The 24,381-nt window shown below is 38.9% G+C and overlaps 1 protein-coding gene across 1 annotated transcript in view; it reads left to right on the top strand.

The window, feature by feature from the left end:
* The window catches only part of SCEL (sciellin), a 148,446-nt gene that overhangs the window by 14,467 nt on the left and 109,598 nt on the right, over positions 1–24,381 (top strand). The window contains exons 5-9 of the mRNA XM_012554145.1: positions 560–598; positions 1,863–1,943; positions 4,728–4,793; positions 21,230–21,310; positions 23,478–23,543. Of these exons, the coding sequence (XP_012409599.1) occupies positions 560–598; positions 1,863–1,943; positions 4,728–4,793; positions 21,230–21,310; positions 23,478–23,543 (333 nt within the window). The remainder of the gene's footprint in view (positions 1–559; positions 599–1,862; positions 1,944–4,727; positions 4,794–21,229; positions 21,311–23,477; positions 23,544–24,381) is intronic.

The raw sequence follows: 24,381 nt of genomic DNA, 5'->3' as shown, positions 1-24,381 counted from the left end.
TCAAGTACAATATTTTTCTAAGCATAACTTATTTACTTACACTGCTTCATTCCTACTTAATATCTTCCTGTAACTTCTTACCCTTTATGTTTTAGATACTAAAGTTCTGGAGTAAAGGCCTTTACCCCTTGCTGTACGTCTAGTGAAAAATGAAATCTTGTTGTCTGGCTTAAAAAAATCAAGGGAGCGCCTAGCCTCATGTCATCATTTTTAACACATTTGTATTTCTGTTTCAATTGTCCTGGTGGCAAGATTATGAAATACATGTAAACGCAAATTTTACATTCTCATTATGAAAGAAAATTACTGTACCCAACAAATAGAAACTTCGGGCTTAAAAGATGCCAGATTTTCTAAAGAAAAACTATTCCTTTGGAATCTGGTGCCAGAGATAAAAAGATCGTGGATTCCCCTTATCAAATGTATTTCTTTTTCCTGCTCTCAAATAATATCTAACTGTTAAAATAATAACTCTAAATTCATGGATAATTGCAGATAGATGCAAGTGTTAATTCTTCATCGCTGCTCAAACTTTGTTTTTGGTTTTTTTCCTTACCAGAAGCCTGTCCGCCTTTAGATCACCAGAATCAACAGAGTCGTATGTACTTTTCTATCTGAGGTTACATTTTAAGAATTATATATATGTATGTATATATACATATAGTATGTGCTAATTCAGTGCTCTAGACCGGAGGTCTATGACCCTCAGGCCAAAGTTTCATTGGAACACAGCCACACCCACCCACTTAGATATTGTCTACCTCTGCAGCACAGGAGCCTGGTGGTTCAGTGGTTAAGCACTCGGCTGCTAATTGAAAGGTTGATGGTTGGAACCCACCAGCCATTCTGTGGGAGAAAGATGGGGCAGTCAGCTTCTGTAAAGATTACAGCCTTGGAAACCCTATTGGGCAGTTCTCTCTCTCCTATAGGGTCTCTAGGAGTTGGAATCTTTATGGCAACAGGTTTTTTTTTTAATCTCTGCAGCAGAGGACAGGCACCGAAATGGTCCGCAAAGCTTAAAATACTCACTGTCTGGAATTTTACAGAAAAAATTTGCAGACCACTGCTGTAACCTAACACCAAAACTTAGATCATTTTTTTTCTTTTAATCTAGATGCTTTACTTTTTCCTACAGACTCCCATTTCTCATGGCAATCAGCTCTTTGTTCCTTAAACTTCACTCTCCCCAACTCCTGCTTCAGAGGATTCTGAAATCATGGGTTTGCTAACAATCCATGTCGAAGAAACACACTTTTGAAAACTAGAATACACTGTTGGTGGTTATAGGCAGCCCCAGTTAGGCAGATTTTTAAATGTTCTTAGTTTCTTCGTGTGTACTTATTGCAGTAATTTTTCACACTGGGTGGCACCTCTCCGTGGCTGAAACAGGCCTGGGTCACTTCCATTGTTTGAGGGTCTGATTATATTTATAAATGCTAAGTAGAGATGCAAAAATGGTGAACTTTTAAATTGTTTTCTTTAGCATACTAATGCTTTTAATGTAAAAAAAATTTACAGTATAATTGTTAGTCGCAATATAATCCCAGGAATTAAAAAATACGTGTGAATCCATCGCATACCACAGTTGATTTGTCTGAATTTAGGACAGATAATGTCCTATGATGAATGACTTATTATTCAATTCCTTCCATTTTAATTAGTTATATGAGAAACTGGTGATTTATAAAATAGGTCAGATTAAGGAAAGGCATCTTTTGTAATTCTTCAAACCTTAATTGAAGTACTTTGTGGTGGATAGCGAGCAGATGAGGCATATGAGTCAGTTACTAGGCCTTTCAAAGTTGGGGTAGAATGAAAAAGTTTCAGGAATGTGATTATTTGTTGTTTTTGTGATTAAACAGGCAACCTGGTAATTTGTTCAGCACAAACGCCACCAACACCACGGCTTCTGCCTCTGCTACTACTCCTGTAAAGAAAAAGAGGTATGATGGGCTGGTTGTATTTGCGTTTAGGTGATATTCTAAAGAATGATTGTTCTTTATTATATTTCTGAACCAAATCCTCCACCACAGCTCCAGGCAGCATTCAGAGTTGCTTCCTCTTTGTTCTCACTTTTTCCCCGAGGATCCACTGCCTGCATTCTGCTGACATCAAACGTCAGTCCTTGCTACCCCGTAGTCTGCCAGTGGGAGTCCCTGTGTAGCTCAGAGGGTTAAGTACGCGACTACCAGCTAAAAGGATGGCAGTTCGAACTCACCCAGAGGCAACTCGGAAGACAGGCCTGATGGTCTGCTTCTAAAAGTTCAACTTCGTAGTCATTGAAACCTCTGTGGGGTGAAGTTCCACTCTGCACATGTGGGGTTGCCATGAGTCAGAACTGACTCAACAGCAACTAACAACAACAACAAATCTCTTATTAAAATGTATGGTCTTCCCTCCAGTTCTCTTAAAAAATAACCAGTTGTTGTGGAGTTAATTCCAACTGATAGCAACCCCATGTGTGTCAGAGTAGAACTTCGCTCCACAGGGTTTTCAACTGATGATTTTTTTTGGAAGTGGATCACCAGGTCTTTCTTCCGAGGCACCTTTGGGTGGATTTGAACCACCAAACTTTCAGTTAGCACCTGAACGTGTTTGCTGTTTGCACCACCCAGGTACTCCCCAATTCCCTTAGGGCCTTGAATTTTTAAGTCATATCCTTGATGATACCACCAAAACCAGATGCTGTCAAGTCAATTCCGACTCATGGTGACCCCATGTGTGTCAGAGTAGAACTTTACTCCATAGGGTTTTCCATGACTATGATCTTTTGGAAGTAGATCACCAGGCCTTTCTTTTGAGGCACCTCTGGGTAACCGAGAAGTTTGCATTACCCAGGGACTTTTATCTTTAGTGAGTGGGCTCATTCATGTAATGGATTTTAACAGAGTTCTGCTATAGGAATGCTGTAACTTTAAACAATGACTAAGATGTGGCCATATATTTCCATGCTCCTGAAATCAGCCTACTTCAGTGGCTGCCTCTTCTACTCTGTAGCTGGGCTGACCCTGCTTCCAAATACAGAGTCAAAGGCTCTATGTTTATGTGATTATTCCCTCCTTTGACTTCTCCTGCATGGCCTCCCATATTCTGCTCTTGCTAAGTTCCGCTCATCTAGTAAGTGCAGTGGAATAGCAAGACCTGTGGTAGCAGAAATCTTCATGCGACCGAAAGTGATGGTGGAAGAGACTCCTGCATCTTGAAGGGAATACGGTGCTAATGCATCATGATGCAAACAGAAAACAAGCCTTTGTGAACCTTGGTGTTTTGTTTTTTCTCATTGCCTCTGCCTACACCTAGAACCATGTCTGACACAGGGTAGGTACCCAATAAATATCTGATGGGGGACTGACTGACTTTGCCCTGGTGTAGCTACAGTCTTCTGAGAGAGTGAGATGACTAATTCTATTTTTCCTGTGGTAAGGATTCTGGTACACTTGCAGAATTTCATGAAATGTGATTTATCTTTCTCTTGGACCCAAATTTCACATCTTTCCAACACTTTGTCTGTTAAAAAGAGATTCCTAAGGTTGGAAGGGAAATTTAAGGTCAGGTGATGCAACAGTTAAGTGCTCAGCTGCTAAATGAAAAGTTGGCGGTTTGAACCTACCCAATAGCTCTGTAGGAGAAAGACCTGGAGATCTGCTCCCATAAAGATTAGAGCCTAGAAAACCCTTTGCGGCAGTTCTACTCTGTCCTATAGGGTCACTATGACTTGGAATTGACTTGAGGGCACACAACAACAGTCTAATCTCCTACCCAGGGCAAGTATTTTTCCTCTGACAGGTTAGATTTAATTCAGGATCTTGAAGCCAGTGATAAGACCATGGCTATTCTGAGATGCACCTTTGACTAGGTGTCGTGGATGAGTATCTCCTCCTTACCTTGAGCTGAAATTTGCCTTGATTTCACTCCCACCTGGTCTTAGTTCTGTCCTGTGGTGCCTCAGAGAATACACCTACCTTAAGAATTTACAGGTAGCTCTCCTGACTTCCTTATCCCAGGCTTTCTCTCTCTGCCAATTAAAATGATGTCCTAGTCAGGTGAAGACATCTTTCTAGTAGGAGATATTTCTTATTGCCTGTTGTTAATCCCCTGGTGGCACAGTGGTTAAGAGCTTGGCTGCTAACCATAAAGGTTGGCAGTTCAAATCCACCAGCTGCTCCCTGGAAACCTTATGGGGCAGTTCTACCCTGTCCTATAGGGTTGCGATCGATGGCACCTAAGAACAACAATCCTTCGCTAATCTCTGTGATGTTTATTTATATTTTCAATATTCTTACTTGTCGGGACTTTCCATCACAGTTTTTTTAAAACTGTATTTTAAATAGAACATCAAATTGTTACTGTTTCTATTATGAAATATTTCAGATATAGAGAAAAATAGAGAGTAACATGGTAAACACCCATGTACCCATTATTTAGATTTCTCCATAAATGTTATTGTTTTTCAGATTTGTTTCAGATTTCTTTTTAAAGAAATGTCCACATTGTTTAGTACCAAAAGAAATGAGAAAAGGAACTTACTTGGGGGAGCAGATAGCCTAGAGTATAATCACTTTCTATTCATTTATAAAATACTTTTCATTCCATTTCCAAGGCCTTGTATAAAAGTAATCATGTTACCTTTTTAACTATCAAATTATTTTCAGCTTTTCTTCATAGACATGTGGGTGGGATCAAGCTTATTAAGGACCATGTTTGTAACTGTTGTCATTTCTTAACAGGCAGTCCTGGTTTCCACCACCCCCTCCAGGTTATAATGCCACTGCAAGCCCAGGAGCAAGCAGAAGGTAAGGGAAATGTGTCAGATGCAACTGCTGTGTAATTTGATGGAAGAATGTGTCAGATATTGAAAACATATAATTGTGGATGCTTTGGAATAATTAGGGGGCAATTTTGTGAACGCCAAGCTCTAAACTAGACATTGCCCAGTGGGAATGAGGTCCGAGGTGCAAGGAAGCCAACAAGCCACAGGAGTAAGGAGATTGCAGAGGTTGAGAGCAGGGTCAAGCACCAGGCGGGAGTGCCAGCACGGGCTCTGGTGCACAGCTGCTCCCGTGCTTGATGAACACAGAGCATAGGAGTACCTGCAAAGTTCCTTGTAAATTTTAAGTGACCGATGAGTGATTTTTAGTTTTATTTTTGTTGCAAGCAATGTTGTTGTTGTTGTTAGGTGCTGTCAAGTTGATTCTGACTCATAGTGACCCTATGTACAACAGAACGAAACACTGCCCAGTCCTGCGCCATCCTCACAATCATTATGCTCGAGCCCATTGTTGCAGCCACTGTGTCAATCCATCTTGTTGAGGATCTTCCTCTTTTTCGCTGGCCCTCTACTTTACCAAACGTGATGTCCAAGGACTGATCCCTCCTGATAACATGTCCAAAGTATGTGAGACATAGTCTTGGTATCCTTGCTTCTAAGGAACATTCTGGTTGTACTTCTCCAAGACAGATTTGTTCGTTCTTTTGGCAGTCCATGGTATATTCAATATTCTTCACCAACACCACAATTCAAAGGTGTCAATTCTTCTACAGTCTTCCTTATTCATTGTCCAACTTTCACATGCGTATAAGGCGATTGAAAACACCATGGCTTGGGTCAGGCGCACCTTGGTCTTCAGGGCGACATCTTTGCTGTTCAACACTTTAAAGATGTCTTTTGCAGCAGATTTGCCTAATGCAATGCATCTTTCGATTTCTTGACTGCTGCTTTCATGGGTGTTGCTTGTGGATCCAAGTAAAATGTGGCAGGCACATTGTTCTGCAGTTTCCATGTCAACAACAATTCACTGTAATACGTATTTATTAAATGGCTATTATATACTAGATTCTGTGCTAGATTCTTGGGATACATCAGTGAACCAAACATGGAGTTTACATTCTAACCTGCAAAGAAGCAGACAATCATGTAGAACTTTCATTGTCTATGTCATCACTAACACAGAAAGAAAAATAGGACTTCTATTTGGTTTTGCTTTCAGGTAACCAAAAATACTCCCATGTTTTCAATGCTTAGAATATGTCTACCAAATATTTCCATGTTTCAGTGGGATCTATTTTCTCAATTCCAAAAATTGGAAGACAGAGTATTATTAACTTGTGTGTTTGTTTAATATTAAAGTGGTTTATTTCCTAAAAATTTCATCTCTGTGCAGTCTTTTTATGTCTTCTCTTTTATTTCCGAATAAACTCTTGTCTTTTGTTATAATTTTGGTTGGTTCTATAAGATATAAGTACACTTTAGCTGATCAATAGACAGAAAAGCTCAAGTTGCTTTTTTCACATCTGTCATTACAAATGTCTTTTTTTTTTTGAAATGACTAAATCAAATGATTGAACATAGTGAACAATCACAACTTGGAATTACATCCATCTTCTGTTAAAATGTTTTCTTTCTTTTTAAATCTGAGCATCTAGAGGTGACTTCTAGTTATATGAGGTGCCAAGTATGGATTATTTTCTAGCTTAAATTTTTCTTTCCCCTCAGACTTTTATTAGCTATTTCCCTATGAGTGATGACTTTCATGGAGCTAACTAAGTGCGGAAAATATTAACTGCATCTGTTAGTTACTATTGTTTCCTGAGTATTGTAAGATACTTCCAATTTTGTCTCGATAAGCAATAACTGGTACTTTTCTTAGAAATATTGATAACATTTCCAAAATAACTTATTTTTGTCCTCTATTCATTATTCTGATATTAATGCAAATTATCATTATAATAAGTGACGGGCTATATAAGTGTATAAAAATATGAAAGGATTATTCATGAGTTAGCACCTCATGCTTTCAGTGCCTGTTGAGCTTGTGGATTACTGCTTGCATAGATCTGACAGCGCTTGGCCATATGCCTGAAAATTCAAGCACTGCTGGATGCAATTTACATAGAAGATGAAATAAGTTACAATGCTCCTATTTCTGCTTCCTGGCTCAGATGCACAGCACCAGAACTAAGGAAAAAGAAGATTATGGTACTGGGTTGATCAATTTAGATATCCTTTCCTTTTTTAGAGCCACAGATTGTTAATATAATGGCTAAAATGAAAGACTTCTCTTTGCAAATGGGAGACAATGCCATGCCAAGCATTCAGGGGAAGGAGGAATAATAACAATATAGCATTGCCTTTGATTTCTAAAGTGCTTTTCTTTGGAAGAGCTCAAAGTGTAGCTCCTGTTTCTCACCTTTAATGCCAGTGTATTCCCAGGGCGGAGAAATAGGCTTTTTAGTAAATTCTGAAAAGTAGAAGCAGTTATTAAATGATAAAAGGACTAAAAGCTTTCAAAAGAGATCTTTGTTCCCAGAAAAGCACAGAGAAGATGAAAATAGGTCAAAAATAGATAAAAATGAGAGGCTATGATTTTTAGCACTAACTGATGGCTCATGCTAAACTTATTTCCCTTTACCGTGCTTTTATACACTGGTCTCCCTCATTCCTTTGCTGTCCCCTCCCATCTTCTCCAAAAGAATCTTCCTTAATACTGACACCCTCACTCTATTTTCTGTTCTTAATTTTTTGAACCTTACTTTTCTCACCACTTAATCTTTTCCTGAAATTTCATTTCCTCCCACACACCCCTCTGTCTGTGCAGCATGTCTAAAAAGACCAGCAGACTTCCCAACCATGGAAATAAGCTCTCTTCCTGTCCTTTGTTTCCTTGACTTCTCTGTTGCCTTTGACATCATAAATCCTTCTCCATTTCTTGACTTATATACTATGGAAGAAATAAACCTTAGTTGTGTTTGAATTAAGAACTTGTCTTGGTGTTGTGTTTGAATTAAAATCTATCACATTTTCTTTTTCACTCTGATTTTATGTATTTATTTATTTTTGGTGTGGGTTTCTTTTTTAAAAAAAATCTTTATTTTGTTGTTGAAAATATACACAGCAAAACATGCACCAATTCAACCATTTCTTCGTGTAAAATTCAGTGACGTTGATTACATTCTTTGGGTTGTGCAACAAATCTCACCCACCTTTTCTGAGTTGTTCCTCCCCCATTAATGTAAGTACACTGCCCCCAAGGTTTCTATCTAATCTTTTGAGTTGCTATTGTCCCTTTGATCCCATGTAGACAGATCTTAAAAGAGCACAATGCTCAAAGCGGACCATCTTCACTTGTTAAGCTAAACTATTGCTTCATTTTAAGAAGACTTCAGGGAATATTTCTGGTTTAAGGTTTAAAGATTATCTCAAGGCAATAGTTTCAGGGGTTCATCCAGCCTTCATGTCTCCAGAAGTCTGGAGTCCATGAGAATTTGAAATTCTGCTCTGCATTTACCCACTTTTGATCAGGATTCTTCTATAGAATCTTTGATCAAAATGGTCAGTAATGGTAGCCAGGCACCATCCAGTTCTTCTGGCCTTGTGGCCAAGGAGACAGTTATTCATGGAGGCAATAAGCCACACATTCCATATCCTCCTCCTATGTCCGACTCTCCACGGTTATTTTTTATCACAAGGAATCTGCAAGAAGTAAGCAGTACCCAAAGGGCCTGAAGCTTTCTTACCAAGAGAAGAAACTCATGATTTCTATACCTTTATCTATTTGTATGCTGTTGTTGTGAGCTGTTGTAGAGTTGGCCCCCGACTCATGATAACCCCGTGCATTACGGAGTAGAACTGGTCCATAGAGTTTTCTTGTCTGTAATCTTTATGGAACAAATCACCAGGCCTTTTCTTCCACAGAGCCACTGGATGGGTTCAAACTGCCAACCTTTCAAGTAGCAGCCAATCGCAAACCACTTGTGCCACCCAGGCTTCTATCTATTTGTATGTGCATATCCATATCTAATGCATATGTATATCTATGCCTATGATTATATGGATCTATTTTTATGCCCATGTCTATTTCTATATTTACTTCTATAGCTATATCTGTATCTACATGTAATATATACATATTAACATAAGACTTTTGAACTCAATTTAAGCTTAAATGAGAAAATTGAATTTTCTAAAGTAACCATACTTTATAGTTAAAAACTTCAATTTTCTATGACAGGTATTATTTTCTAAATGATATAAATTAGTCTTGAGAGGCAAGGGTTCAGACCTGGGCGATCGAACAAAATTTTTAGTTGAGAGTGAATATCTCTGAAAGCCCCTTGCACCCTTTTTGATAAACATTAAACAGAGATTCAGTGGTTAACTGCCGTGTAAAGCTTATTTAAGAAAAGTACACTGAAGCTGAATTAAGGGTCTTGATTAACAGACAGTATGACTATTCCCAATTATAGAGACTCAGGAACAGTAATGAAGCCACCCCTAACAACAACAACAACAAAATGTGTTGTTAGGTTTTTTTTTTTTTTTGTGGAATTATTATCTGATAAAATTAAAATAGTGAAAACACACCTAGGAAAATTACTCTAATTAAGTGTTTGCTACTTACTATCATAATTTTTCATCCTTATTTGTTTCAACCTCTTTTCCTTCAGTGGTTTTCATTTCCAGTTTGGCAACTGGTAGACTTGGAAGAGTGGGGAAAAAAACCCTGATTGATTAGTGAGTTGCCATGGCAACTTTGCACTACAGTTATTTTTTTTCCCCGCCTGTAACTATAAATGGTAAAATGTAACCTTTCTCGTTATGCTGAAACATTTTTAACTATCTTAGAACCAAACCCTCTACAAAATCTGATGTCACACTAAATAAAAGCAAATATATTCTATTTTTTATCTCAACAAAAATGTTCTTTATGTTAACTAGAATCTGTTTTGTAAATGTTAAGATTCTAAGACAACCACTCAGTAAAATGTTAAAATACAGTGATTATAAAATCTTACCCAAATGTCTAGATTACTCATTCTAAGTGTTCAAAATAATTAAAACGTTAGCCAGAGTTAAGGTTTATGCTTTTTAGAGAGTGTTTTTTGAATAGCACCTGGAAAAATCTCATTTAGAATGTGTAAATGAAGGTTCTAACCTTTAGCCATGCGTTGCTTTTTTCCTAAGTCCTATGGGGACAACATAAATAGTCCTGATTTCCTAACACTAATTTCATGCAACCCATGCACTTAACCAACAACAACAGTTAACAAAAAGTATCTGCGCTCCCTCCTATTTAGATTTCTACCACTCCACCCTCCCTTGGAGCCCATGCTGTCTCTTCCACTGCCAGGAGAGCCCCTGCGAAATAAGATGAAGCTTTCAGGGAACCATCCAGAAGTAGAGAAAAGGAAGAACCCATGAGAATCAGGATAGCTAGGGTCAAGCTCTCTACCAAAAATATCACCCTTCAAGCTATAAAACCCTCTGCCCCAAACATAAAAATCAGTTTACTTTTTTAAAAAATGTATTTTACTGTTTAATAATATTGCTTGAAGTTCTATCAATGACAGAGTCGTAAAACTTACCTCACTTGAAACCATGAGCACTCTGACACACTAAAGGTACTGTCTTCTAGTCATTCAAATCTTAGCGTCAATTATGTAAATCAAGTTTATTTCCTGTTAAAACTGGGTAGAACTCGAACACACTGAGGGAATGGAGGTTTGGATTTTGTGGGGCAGAGAGGAAGATGACTGTGGAGGAAGAAGGTTCTGGAAAGCAGGGAGGCCTAGGTGTGGTGTGGCATGGGTGAGGGGAGCCTACTGTGGCATGGTGGCTGTGCGCCAAAGAGCCTGGGGCAGAGAGGTGGGGGTACAAGAACTAGCGTTGTACTTAGAACTGTCCCCATACTTGAAAAATGGAGACACTTCTTCCTCTCTTCTCTCTTCTCCTCTCTCAGGTATCATGCAGAATGTTACATAAATGGAATCATACAGTATATAGCCTTTTGAATCTGGCTTCTTTCATTTTGCATAATCCATGTGAGATTCATCCATCATATTGTACGTACCACCAGTTCTTCCTTTTATTTTCAAAGTAGTATTCCACTGTATGGATGTACCACAGTTCGTTTATCCACTCACAGGGAGCGACAGTTGGGTTGTTTCCACAGGTTTTTGTGTGAACATATATATTCATTTCTCTTGGGTAAATACCTACAAGTGATATTGCTAGGTCATATAGTAAGTGTATGTTTAACTTAATCAGAAACTTCTGGACTGTTTTCAAGGTTTTTCATTCCCACCAGCAATGGATGAGGGTTCCAGTTGCTCCACTTCCTTGCCATCATTTAGTATTGTCAGTTTTTTAAAAATTATTTTAGCCATTCTAATAGATGTATAGTGTATCTCATCATGATTTAAATTTGCATTTTCCTAAGACTAATGATGTTTATCATCTTTTCATATGCTTATTTACCATTCATACATCATCTTTGATGAAGTATTTGTGCAAATCTTTTGGCTATTTTTTATTTTCGTATAGTTGAGTTTTGAAGGGTTTTTTTGTCTGTTAATTTTTTAATATGTTCTGCTTACAACTCCTTTGTCAGATGTGGGACTTCCAAATAATTTTTTCCAGTTTCTGGCTTGTCTTTTCATTCTCTTAACAATGTATTTTTTCAGCAAAAAAGTTTTTTAATTTAATGAAGTCTAATTTATCATGTTTTCTTTTATGGACTGTGCTTTTGGTGTCATATCTAAGAACTCCTTGCCTAACACATGGTCAAAAAGGTTTTATTTAATGGTTTCTTCTAAAAGTTTTTACTTTTTATGTAGGTCTGTGACCCTTCCTGAGCAGGCCTCTCTTTGCTGAGATCCCATTTACCTAGTTTTCTTTGGTTGCCTGTGCCTCTGGTGTCGTGTCCAAGAATCTGTTGTTGAAAACTAGGTCTTGAAGCAGTACCCCGCTGCTTTCTTCTAAGAATTTTATGGTTTTAGGTCATACATTTTATGTTTTTGAGTTAGTTTTTGTATATGATGCAACGTATTATTCTATCTTTGTTCTTTGGCATGTGTAAATTCAGCTGTCCCAGCACCATTTATTAAATAGGCTATTTTTTTCCCATTTAATGGATTAGTGGACCATAGATGTGTACACTAAACTCTGGACTTTCAATTCTATTCCACTGGCTGAGTAGACTCCTTTTTTTTTTGAACATTTTATTGTACTTTAGGTGAAGGTTTAAAGAGCAAATTAGTTTCCCAATCAATAATTTATTTACAAATTGTTCCAAGACATTAGTTGTAATCCTTGCAATGCGTTAGCACTCTTGCTATTACCACCCTGAGTTCCCCGTTTCCTGTTGTCCAGTTTTCCTGCCCCCTCATGTTTGCTTTTGGGCAGATGTTGCCCTTTTGGTCCTCATATAGATGATTGTTCTAAGGAGCACTTTCCTCATGGGTGTTATTGTTTATTTTTTTAGGCCTATCTATTATTTGGGTGAAAGGTTATCTCCAGGAGTGGCTTTGATGCCAAGTTAGAGGAGTATCTAAGGGCCATAGTCTCGGGGGTTCCTCCAGTCTCTATCAGATCAGTAAGTTTGATCTTTTTCATGAATTTGAATTTTGTTCTACATTTTTTTCCTACACTAACCGAGACCTTCTATTGTGATCCTGGTCAAAGCAGTTGGTAGTGGTAGCCAGGCACCATCTAGTTCTTCTGGTCTCGGGCTAGTGGAGGCTGTGGTTCCTGTGGTCTGTTAGTCCTTTAGACTAATTGCTTCCTTGAACCTTTGGTTCTCTCTACTCTCCTTTGTTCTGAAAGGAAAGAGACCAATAGTTGTATCTTAGATGGCTGCTTGAAAGCTTTTAAGACCCCAGATGCTACTCACCAAAGTAGGATGTCAACGTTGTCTTTATAAACTATGTTATGCCAGTTGACCTAGATGTCTATGACTATGGTCCTCAGGCTTCAAGACCAGTAACTCAGTCCCATGAGGTGTTCAGTTATGTCTAGGAAGTTTCCATGACTCTGATCACTATGCGCTCTATTATATACACATGCAGCACATACAAATATATATGTAGAAATATCTATAGCAAAACCTATATATCCATACACCCTCCCACACCTTGCAGGACTGTATATGTTATAGTATTAAACTGTAGCTACCTTTTGTTCTTGCATACCTCTCAGTGTCCCTTGCCTTGGTTATGTTGTGCTGACATCTCCTTTATTGTGTATTGCCTTTCCCTTCACCAAAGCTAATACGTGTCTGAGTAGACTGCTTTTTAATGCTGAGATTTTTTTCACAGTTTCACCTGATTGTAGCTGGACTATTCTTATGTCTTTGAGAAAACATCTAATGACCAAAAGTTGCTATGAATTCAGCAATGCTTAAAAAATAAATTCCATTAACCACAGCACTATGTACTACATGTATGTGCAAGGTACTTAGTCTGCAGCAAGTGCTTGGCGCCGTGTGGATTTGAGGATTCCTTGCAGTCACTCTGCAGTCCCACCGCCACCTGGTGGTTTGCCATCGACAATGGACCAATTGCTTCCTTTTATAGATAAAGAAGCAAGGCTTGGAGAGAATGAGTGCTCTTTCCACAGTCAAATAGAAAATTAGTGACAGAGCTAGTTTCCAACTTAGGTCTACATGCTCCATTACTGTATTCTGGTTTTAGTGAAATTGCCAGTGGCCACTAGAAAGTGAAACATCATCACAGTAATCATTCTTTTGAGCATTGGCCTTGCATTTGATAAGCTCTTTAGGAACATGGACCACACCTTTCCTTGTCTTTGAATGCCTGATTTTGCCCCTTATACTGCTGTGTGTCCTAGAATTTTAATTGGGGCAGTTGTAGGTAATGTTGAGATGATGTTATTATTTGTTGTTTGGTGCCGTCGAGTCTGTTCTGACTTATAGTGATCTTATGTGTAGCAGAACAAAACACTGCCTGGTCCTGCACCATCCTCACAATCATGGCTATGTTTGAGCCCACTGTTGCAGCCACTGTGTCAATTCATCTCATTGATGGTCTTCCTATTTTTCGCTGACCCTCTACTTTACCAATCATGATGTCTTTCTCCAGGGACTGGTCCTTCCTGATAGCATGTCCAAAGTATGTGAGACGAAGTCTCGCTATCCTCACATCTAAGGAGCATTCTGGTTGAACTTCTTCCAAGATGGATTTGTTCACTCTTCTGGAAATCCATGATATATTCGATATTCTTCACCAACATCATAATTCAAATGCATCAATTCTTCTTCAGTCTTCCTTATTCATTATCCGGCTTTTCCACACATATGAAGTGATTAAAAATACTATGGCTTGGGTCAGGTGCACATTAGTCTTCAAGATGACATCTTTGCTTTTTTTTTTGCTAGTGGCTCCAGTAAATTGTATTTATAATTTTGCTTAAGCAAGAAAATATATTACAGATCAATCTATCATTCTCAGATTTGATATTGGAAATACCTGGAAGAGTATTGGTTGGATACTGTGTAATCTAGAACAAAAAGTGCCAGCTTTGAAGTCAAAAAGAACTAGGTTGAAATACTGACTGAACTACTTGCCAGCCCTGTGCCCCAGGGAAAATTAGTAGCTTTTTTGAGCCTCAGTAAAATAGGAATAATAATACATACCCTACAGGATAGGTGTAAAGATTAAATCAAATAATGTACGTGACAGCCTGGCAAATACCTGGAGTATAGTTATGAGTTGCTGTCATGTCGGCTGTGACTCATGGAGATCTTATATGTAAGAGAATGAAACGTTGCTTGATTCTGCCCCATCTTCATGACTGTCGGCAATTTTGAATCTATTTTGTGGCTATTGTGTCAATCCATCTCATTAAGGTTTCCCTTCTTTTCGTTGGCCTTCTACTTTACCAAACATGATGTCCAACTATGACATTTGGCATGTGAAAAAAACCAAAACCAAACCTGTTGCTGTTGAGTTGATTCCAATTCATAGTGAGCCTATAGGACAGAGTAGAACTGCCCCACAGGGTTTCTTTAAAGAAGCAGATGGCACTTCTTTCTCCCGTGGAGTGGCTAGTGAGTTTAAACCACCAGCCTTTCAGTTAGCAGCCTTTGCTATTGTTGAAATAAAAATTCTTTTTGTGGAATATGAAAGCTAAGCACATTGGAAAGTGGAAACGAAACTCACAATTGAATATTAGAATCAATTATTCTTGGTTCAGTCTAGACCTGTGCTATGGTAAATAGATGTAGAAATGTTCTTTCTAAGGCTCTGGTGGCGCAGTGGTTAAGAGCTTAGCTGCTAACCAAAAGGTCAGCAGTTAGAATCCATCAGTCACTCGTTGGAAACCCTATGGAGCAGTTCTACTCTGTCCCATAGGGTCGCTGTGAATTGGATCGACTCGGCGGCAAAGGGTTTGGGTTTAAGGCCAGCATTTAAGAGAAGTCACAGATCTAAGTATGTTATCCATAAAAGCCACGATGAAAAGTGAGTGTTTGAGCAGTAGGTGAAAACGAAGCAATATGAACAGCTTTCTTTACAGTGGCCATGGCCTTTGGCTACTTTCTATAAGTTTCCACATGTTTCTCGTGAACACTGTTTTTTTTCTTCTTGAAAGTTATTCTTTATGGTTATAGCCTCTAATGTGGTTTTATAAATCCTTCAAAGGCCTTGTGGGGTCAGGAGAAGGGCAGAGAATAGAGTAGGGGTCATCATAACCAAGCTTAAATGTTGAGTCTCAAAGGCGTATTCAGTCAAGATCATTCCACATGAATGTCTCTTGTTTCCTTCTCTTCAAAACATTCCAGGCCACAGCTTCCTGTCTTGCTCTTGCATTTTAATCCCCCTGCTTGGCGTCACATCATGCTCTTGGCATGGCATGAATGAATTCTCTCATTGCCCACGGAAGTCTTGGGTTCTGTCATCTGTAGCTGTCATTGCAGAGATGTAAATGAAAGCTCCTTTGAGGTGAACTGAAGTAAATATGGCCTGGACTGGTCTCCGGCCCAGCAGGGGTGTAAATGCATTGTCCTCAGAAATAAATATACTTCCTCTGCTTTTCTCAGCCTTCACCATGGCTTACCTACCTTTACTCTTCTACTACTACCCATTGCCGTTGAGTGGATTCCAACTTGTAGTGACCTCATGGGACAGAGTAGAACTGCCCCATGAGGTTTCCAAGGCTGTAATCTTTACAGGAGCAGACTGCCACGTGTTTCTCCCGCAGAGCAGCTGGTGGGTTCGAACCACCAACCTTTCAGTTAGCAGCCGAGCACTTAGCCACTGTGCCACTAGGACTCCTTTTTCTTTCCTAAGTACTCCCCAATCCGTCTTGGCACTGTGTACGCAATCTCCTTCCCCCAGCTCCACCTAAGCAGTATTCACCCACCTCTCTGAGGCCTTGTTGTTGTTGTTAGCTGCTATCAAGTTGGCCCCCAGATCATGGCGACCCTATGCACAATTGAATGAAATGCTGCCCAGTCCTACACCATCCTCATGATTGGTTGTGGTTCAGACCATTGTGATCCGTAGAGTTTTCATCGGCTGATTTTCAAAAGTAGATTGCCAAGTCTTTCTTCCTAGTCTGTCTTAGCCTGGAAGTTCCACTGAAAGCTATTCAGCATTATAGCAATACACAAGCCCCCACTGACAATCAGGTGGGGGATGCACATGAGATGCATTTGGCTGGGAATTCAACCCAGGCCTTTCTCATGGAAGGCAAGAATTCTATCACTGAACCACCAATGCTTCATCTTTGAGGCCTTAGACATTCTAAAATGGAAGAAATTTAACATTTCATTAACATAATTCTGGCATTAACAAAGTCTGGCACCATCCCATTTCCACTTTTTATAACATTCCCTCCCATCTTGTTACCTCGCTCTAGTCTGTCCTCAATGCACAGTGCCCTGTGCAGCCACATGGAGAGAGCTGGAATGACCGCCCCCTCCCCTTTTCTCTCCCTCTGGAAAGAAAGCATGTAGTCAGCTAATTCACAGAGATACAATAAAGACTCATTATTACTCAACACATGTATCCAATGTAAGGATTTTTTTTAAAGAAAAAAAGATGATGGCAATGCAAATAATATCTAATTGTAGAATCAGACACTAAGCCAGGATGGGAGAATATTCAGTGTAGATGATTCTTCCTGGAATATCATACAACAGAAGGACCCAACAGAGCCCATGGCACCTAGTAGGTGATCGGTTGTGAAATGAACAAAGGACTTCTAGGGGAAGGCTAAGCTTGCATGGATTTCAAAAGCTTCAGGCCCTTCTTCAGTACCTACTTATCTCCCCACCAAACAGAAATTCAACCAGTCACTCTCTCATTCATTCCCTGAATACATCTTTATTGGGCACCTATGTCATTTATTATCCAAGTACTTGGAATATAACTATCCTTTTGTTGTTGTTGTTAGGTGCCCTCGAGTTGATTCTGACTCGTTAACGATCCCATGTGTTAGAGGAGAATTATCCCATAGGGTTTTCTAGGCTGTAATCTTCACAAGAGCAAATTGCCAGGTCTTTCTCCTGTGGAGCCACTGGGTGGGTTCAAACTGCTAACCTTTTGGTTAGCAGCCAAGCACTGTGCCACTGAGCTTTCAATTTAGTGTAGAGACAGAAAAGAATATGTAATTCACAGCAGCGTGATAGGAGCTGTGAAGAGGGTTTGCTATGCAGAAACATAAGAATGTATTCAACATGGCTTAGGGTAACGCTGGAGATAGTAACACCTAAGCCCAAGCCTGAAGGGCTAAAAGGAGGTTTCCAGTTGAAAGGGAGAAGGAGGTATTCTGGAGGGGAGAGAGAAAATGGTGGTGGTGGGTGGGGGGAAGGTTAGGAAGTGCAAGTGGTTTGGCATGGCTGAAGGATTGGGTTTGTGTGGGGTAAAATCAATGACCACAGCAATCACATTTATTGAGCACTACCGTGAGCCAGGCAGGGTAGTAATGCACACTCTTTGCTGGCTTCACTACCAACATCATACAATAGCCAGGGGCCCACAGAGCTCTGGACACCACCTATCCCCACCATACTCTGTGGAAAAATCTTCAGAACTAATTCATCACGTCCTCCATCCATGTGTCCTTATAGGGATCCCAATCAGGTCATTTTTTATCACCTGGACCATCCTCACAGAGCTCTGTACATCCTTGAACCTGAGCCAATCTAATGTCCTCCTTACCTCTCAAGCCCTTCCACTGTGTCTCTGTGAATGTGCCATCCATTATCATCAAAACTCTCAGCCTTGTCTCTGAAAGATCCCTCACCTTTTTGTCCTGCTCTTCAAGAAGATCCTGCTCCCAGTCTCCCTCTGGTGAAGGCTATTTTTCTCCTAACCTTAAGTACCATAGGGCCTGGAAGAAGGGTAGGAAATCTGCTTACTTCTCATATTTGCTTTCTGTCAACTTAACTCTCTCCTCCCTAAAACTCCCCATCTCCTTTTAAGCCATGCTGTCATGAGCTTCGTCTCCTTACTGGAGTCATCTGTAGGTTTTGGAGCCCACTTATTCTTTGGAGACTGACACCAGTCTTACAGTCTCTCCCAAACACCCTCCTGTCATAATGCTTGGTGATGTCAAAATCCATGTAGAAGATTCTTCCCCACCCTGGCATCTCACTTTCTTGACCTTAGTGATTGACTCCAATGATCTTGTCCTCCACTCTACCTCAAAGTCATACCCTTAGACTATGCTGTTGTAGATAATCCTACTCCCTACCAAATTTCAGCAATCCCTCAGCTCCACCATAACCACCAATCCATTGAGTCTACCACCTTTTCATGGTCCCTTCCTGCTCGTATCCTTATTTCCCAGGGTACCCACCTTGGATCCTATGGTCCACTGTTGTAATAATTTCCTTGCAGACTTCTTCTATGCCCTTGCCATCATTCTCTTTTTTGCATTCATTTGGCGGACTAGCAAACTTAGTTCAATGCAACTCTCTGTCTATTCCGTTCCTGTCCCTGGAGCAGTTGAATATGGCAAGAGAAAGCAATGTCAAATGGTCTTATTTTAATTCCATGAGCTCTAACATCAGTTGAGCCCTTGATGCTGCCTAAGTTTCTCTTGAAAGGCAGCACAACACCGGGGAGTGTTATGGAGCCAGACTTTCTGGTTCAGATTCCTTACTCTGTACCTTACTAGCTGTGTGACATTAAGACATTTTTTTTTTTTTAACGTTCTGTGCCTCAGGTTTTTTGTTTTCGTTTTTTTTTTAATCTGTATTATGGCAGAAAGAATAATGCCTCTGACATTGTTGACAGAATTAAATGAGTTAATCTATGTAAAGTGCTTAGAAAAGTTCTTAGTACATAATAATCAAAGTATCAGAGTGTGGTATTATTATTATCATCATATTACATTTTATGAGTTCAACTTACTCTCCCACTCACTGAGAAAACCATTTCACGCATTTTCTCACTTTCTCTCAAACATCCAACTTTGGCTCCCATTCTGAGCTAAGGGAAGAAAATGATCATGATTTCTATCTTCTTGAAAATAAAAGCGAACAAACAACTTTCTCCACCCCCAATCAACCAAAGTATCTCAGCTCTCTCTCTATATACAGACCCCTTCCCTCCTGCTACTATGGATGAGCTCTCTGTACCTCTAAGACCAACCACCACACTTGTGGCTTAGGTCCCATTGCTTCTCAAGGACACCTGTCTAGTAATTTTCCCCCAACTCTCCTGCATCATCACAGCTGATCTCTCCACTGAATCGTTCTCATTGTCATACCTACATGCTGTAGTGACCTTCCTTGACCTATCAACCTCCAGGTATCTACCCATTTCTTCTTCTTCATGGTAAAATGCCTCAAAAGAGGTATCTACATATATGTCTCCAACACTTTGTCTTCCATGTTCTCTTAAATCTACTCCTATAAGATTTTTCACCACTGCTGCACCAAAACTGCTGTTATTAAGGTCACCGGTAATCACGATGTTCTCAAAACCATGGTGATTTCCCAGGCCTAGTTGTATTTGATCTATCAAATTGGCACAATCAATTACTCCCTTCTTGAAACACTTTCTTCCCTTGGCTCCCAGCCCACCACACCCTCCTATTTCTCTTTGTCTACTCCTTCTCAGTCTCTTTTGTTATTTCTTTCTCATATTCTTAACCTCTAAATATTGGAGGGCCCCAGGGTTTAGTCCTTGGCTCTCTTTTTGTCTCTACCTACGCTGACTCCCTTGGTGATCTGGTCTAGTTTCCAGTGTTAAATACCAACTCTAAGCTGATGATGTCTATATTTATGTGCCCTTCCTTCAGATATCCTCAGGGCTCATTCTATCACTTACCTCAAATCTTTGCTCAAATTTTACCTCACTGAGACGCCTTGCCTGGCCATTGTATATAAAGTAGGGCCATGCACCCCACCATTCTATATCCCCTTACCTTACTTTATTTTCTTCATGAGCACTTTTCTCCATCTGACGTATATTTATTTGTTTATAGTAAACCTTTTTAGAGTACGGAGTTTATCCATCTGGAAGAGTGCCTTGCACCTAGGGAAAAAAACCAACAAGTGTGCGTTGAATTAAAGCATGATCTCACGTAGTCCCGACAACACCCCAACAATCCGATTAGATGGGCTACTAAAGATGAGGAAATGGCATCAGGTTAACCCATCACCACACAGCTGGCAACTCAAGCAGGCTGACCCCAGTGCCTGTGCCCCTACTTAGTATGCTACAGAAGCCAGAAGGGTAAATGGAGTCTAGAGCGCAAGAGTTGTTTTACCAGGTAGTTTGGAATTTATCTTGAGGATAATAGGGAACCATTGGGAGGTAGGGGGAGTGACATGCCCTTGTAATGGTACCGACGCCATCCAAAATACCCACACAATTGCCCATTTCCAGGTCCCAGGGTGTTAAGTTTTGCCATTTTAGAGGCTACCTTGGTCCTTTGTTGGAAGGATTAGGCTGATAGCATGTATATCCTTCGTTAGCATCAAACTGGCCTGTGCTGGCAATATTTAAGGCAGATTTAGTTAAGAGCTTTAATCAACTTTACCTTGAGGTCTGTGAGATTGAAAACATTTCTTGCTGTTTCTGTAGCAGCCTGATAGTTGACATAATTCCTAAAGAAGCTTATGTGTTAATGCCTTAGGGACCTTTACTGTGGTCACGTGCTGCTAGCCCAAAATGCCACTACTCGAGCTATATATTCTAGCAAAATATTAAGCTGTTTAGTATTTTATTTAAAGCTATACTTAAAGAGGATAGGGTTTTTTAAAACCTGATTAAATGCATTTTTAAAATACTCATAGTTTTAATAGCTGACTTCTTTTAAGTTTAATACTTCACGGATCTGACCTTTCAGGTAACTGATGCTTGGGGGTTGTGAAATGCACTGGCTACTTTCATGTAGGCAGTAAAGGCACTTGGTTAATAAATGCTAACATTTACCATGTTTCCATGGTGAAATGAACTGCTGTGTTCTGTTTTAAAGGAAACCAGGTGTTCACCCTCCAATCCCTCCAAAGCCCAGTTCTCCAGTTTCTACTCCTAACCTGCTGAGACAGGATAATAGGTAAGACCTAGCACTCCAGAATTTCTTGTCAAAATGAGAAAGTTCAAGGGAAATGAAAGCAAATGAACTGTTAAATCTGATTTGTGCAAAGCATAGGTATGTTTTATGTGTGCATTCTCTAAAGACACACTTGTAAAGCTTTTTCTAATTTTGTTTATCAACACTTAGGTGTATTTATGCTTGCCTTTGAATGCTGATAGCTATTACTTGTCTTATGGAAACACAGCTTTAAGCATGAAATGGAACAATATTCTTGTTCAGGAAGTGTTTATACGCAAGCATATCTATCTGTCCATCTGTCCATCCGTCTACCCGTCCACCCACCCACCCAGTCACCACCCACCTACCCCCCTACCCACCTATCTATCATCTATCTGTCTATCTATCATCTATCTATTTGGTTTATATTTAATCCTAGTTAAGTTTCCCATTAATAGCTACATCTTCTGATTGTACCCCACTCATGTCAGAAATAAACCTGGGTAGATTTTTAGTCTTGTTTTAGCTAAGACATTTGTAATTTATTTTAAAAGTATCACAAGTTTTGAAAAAATGTTCTAATTAACTTGTCTCAGAATCAGAAAAAAAATACAGGCTTGCTTTTCAGCGTTGATTCTCCATCACTCCATAATTAGTACTTAGAAACAAATTCAGAGAGCTGAAAATCTTCCCATGTGTTTCTGTTAAACTGTTTAATAATTTCAAAGCATTTTTCAAGATGTACACTGTACATTTCCATTATTATTGTGCGATCTTTTAAAAAAATGCTATCTCAATGGGACTGAATACATTAGATCTGCTTGATTGCCTGCCTTTGATTCTTTTGTATTTTTGCTTCTTGATGGTGATTTTTTTTGACACCATGTAGAACCCAATTATAGAACTATTATTCTTCAGCAAGAGGGCAACTTAAGCTAGAAAGTGCTGACTGGGCAGCAGAAATATGTAGCATTAGGTGTTCATCCTATTGGGTTAAAAAACCCAGACTGGAACTTCTGTATGGTGAAACTTCATAAGAGCTTTGAAATTTTGTACTTAGGATGAGAGGATAAATTATTTTTTAATGAGTCAAGAGAATACTTCCTCACTGAATTAATTCAAAATATAGATCAGATTCATAAAATTTTATTTATAAAATGATTATAATACTATTCTTAAAAACAACTTCTCAAGCTTTTTATCTTATGTTCTTTTTCCTTTTACTTTTACAGTATTGAGCAATAAAAATCTTAATTTTGAATAGAAATTTTTTAAAGGAACTAAAAGTGACTTCGATACCACCTAAACTTTAATCTAAAATCAGCGACTCTAGAGAAGTGAACTTGTTTAGATTCAAAAGAAGCTAAATTTCAGGGGAATTGGTCTAACCCACTTTTAGTACTCTAATTTCTTTCTTCCACAGTGATCTTAAAAATAAAATTAGGGTGACTTGCATGTTTTCAACTCTGATTATTTTAATCACAGCTAGGTGATTTTAATGAAAGAATATGAAAGGGGAGTGTTTCCTTTGTAATTAACACATGTCCTCAGGAGTACAAAATAGTTGAATGTAGTTTTTTGAGAATATGCAGGAATGTATAAGTAGGTCACTCAGATACTTAGAAAAAGAACAGAGAAAAGCCTTCTATCGTAAATTGGAACAGAACCTAACATCATAAAATTTAATCCTGCCAGCTACCAGTTTATTCTCAGTGGTGTACCTGAAACATAGATGTATTTCCCATTTTATCTAACCAAATATATTTCTTGAAGTATTCAAATGGAATAGAAGAAAACCAACCCTTTGGTGCTTAATAACAAAAAACGGATTCTCAATATTTTAAAATATTACGTGATTATCTAAAAGGGTAAGTATGAAAATGCTTTCTTGATGGCTGGAACATATTTAGAACAGATGTTTCTAGGTTTAACCAGTGGTTTTAAATACACATTAAGAGTGATAGGCTGAATTGCACAATGGTATTTTGAACTCTTTGGAATTTCACACACAGATGATTGAGTTCTAGCCAAACAAAAGAGCAAAAGTACAGTTTGTAATCTCAAGCAGTGCTTTGATTCCAACACAATTTAATCTTTTTGAGCATAAGTTTTTCTTATTTCTTATAAATTTACCAGAGAAGTACTTTTCTTGTCTAACAGGTATTATCTTTTAACTTTAAAAATATAGGCAAATATGTCCACCTAAACCAGGTGTATGCACCGAAACCAACAGATCTGCTGCAAGAAATACAAGGTATGATGATCTATCTCTACATAACTGCAGAAATGTTACAGTATGCTTTATTTGAACACCTTAAAATACAAAACAAGTCATAATAAAATAGATAAAACCAGCTTTTTGGTTCCTTCAATATAGTGGAAAATTTTATATATATACATATATGTATCTATATAATTTTATTCCTTTTATTTTTATTCTAAGCTTTACATTAAGAAAACAACCGAAAATGTTCTAACATGAAAACAGAATAAGATCAAACCCTTTGAAGGCAGGAAGGCTTGCTTACCTCTTTAATCCCAGCCCTTGCCCCAAGGCATAAACAGAGTGAGTGGGTGGAAATACAGACCTTTAATTGGACTTGTTTTACAAAAGCTTTGTCTAGAGTTGGCTGTATAGAGCCCTGTCCACCTCCTCCTATGTCATGAGAAAGAGGATCACAAACTGAGTTGATGTCTTTGGGTAGGGTAGCATTATGTCCTGGTTTCCTCAGGACAGTCCTGGTTTATGCCTGTTGTCCTGCACATCCTGTCTGGTTTAACATTTGTTCTGGACATAGCTTGGTTCTATTTTTTTAGAGAAAATACTATTTTTGAAAATAGTTTTTCAACAATGCTATTTTATGTCTACCAATATGATCAACTAATTTGTCAGTCAAATAAATAGTTAAAAACTTATATAGTTTTCTTTTTTTTTAATCATCCCCTTTGCTCTCAGAAGAGTCCTAGTTTGAAACATAAATTACATGGTTGGGGAGAATCATGTCTGCCTTGTACCAAGTGATTTAAATACAACTTTAATTCAGCATTTCCCAGACTGTGTTCCATGTGACATAGATGTCAATGCATGGTGT

This window comes from Trichechus manatus, unplaced genomic scaffold, assembly GCF_000243295.1.
Source record: "Trichechus manatus latirostris isolate Lorelei unplaced genomic scaffold, TriManLat1.0 scaffold00013, whole genome shotgun sequence".
Taxonomy (NCBI): Eukaryota; Metazoa; Chordata; class Mammalia; order Sirenia; family Trichechidae; genus Trichechus; species Trichechus manatus.
The sequence above is the reverse complement of the archived record's forward strand: the minus strand, read 5'-3'. Positions and strand labels throughout refer to the sequence as shown.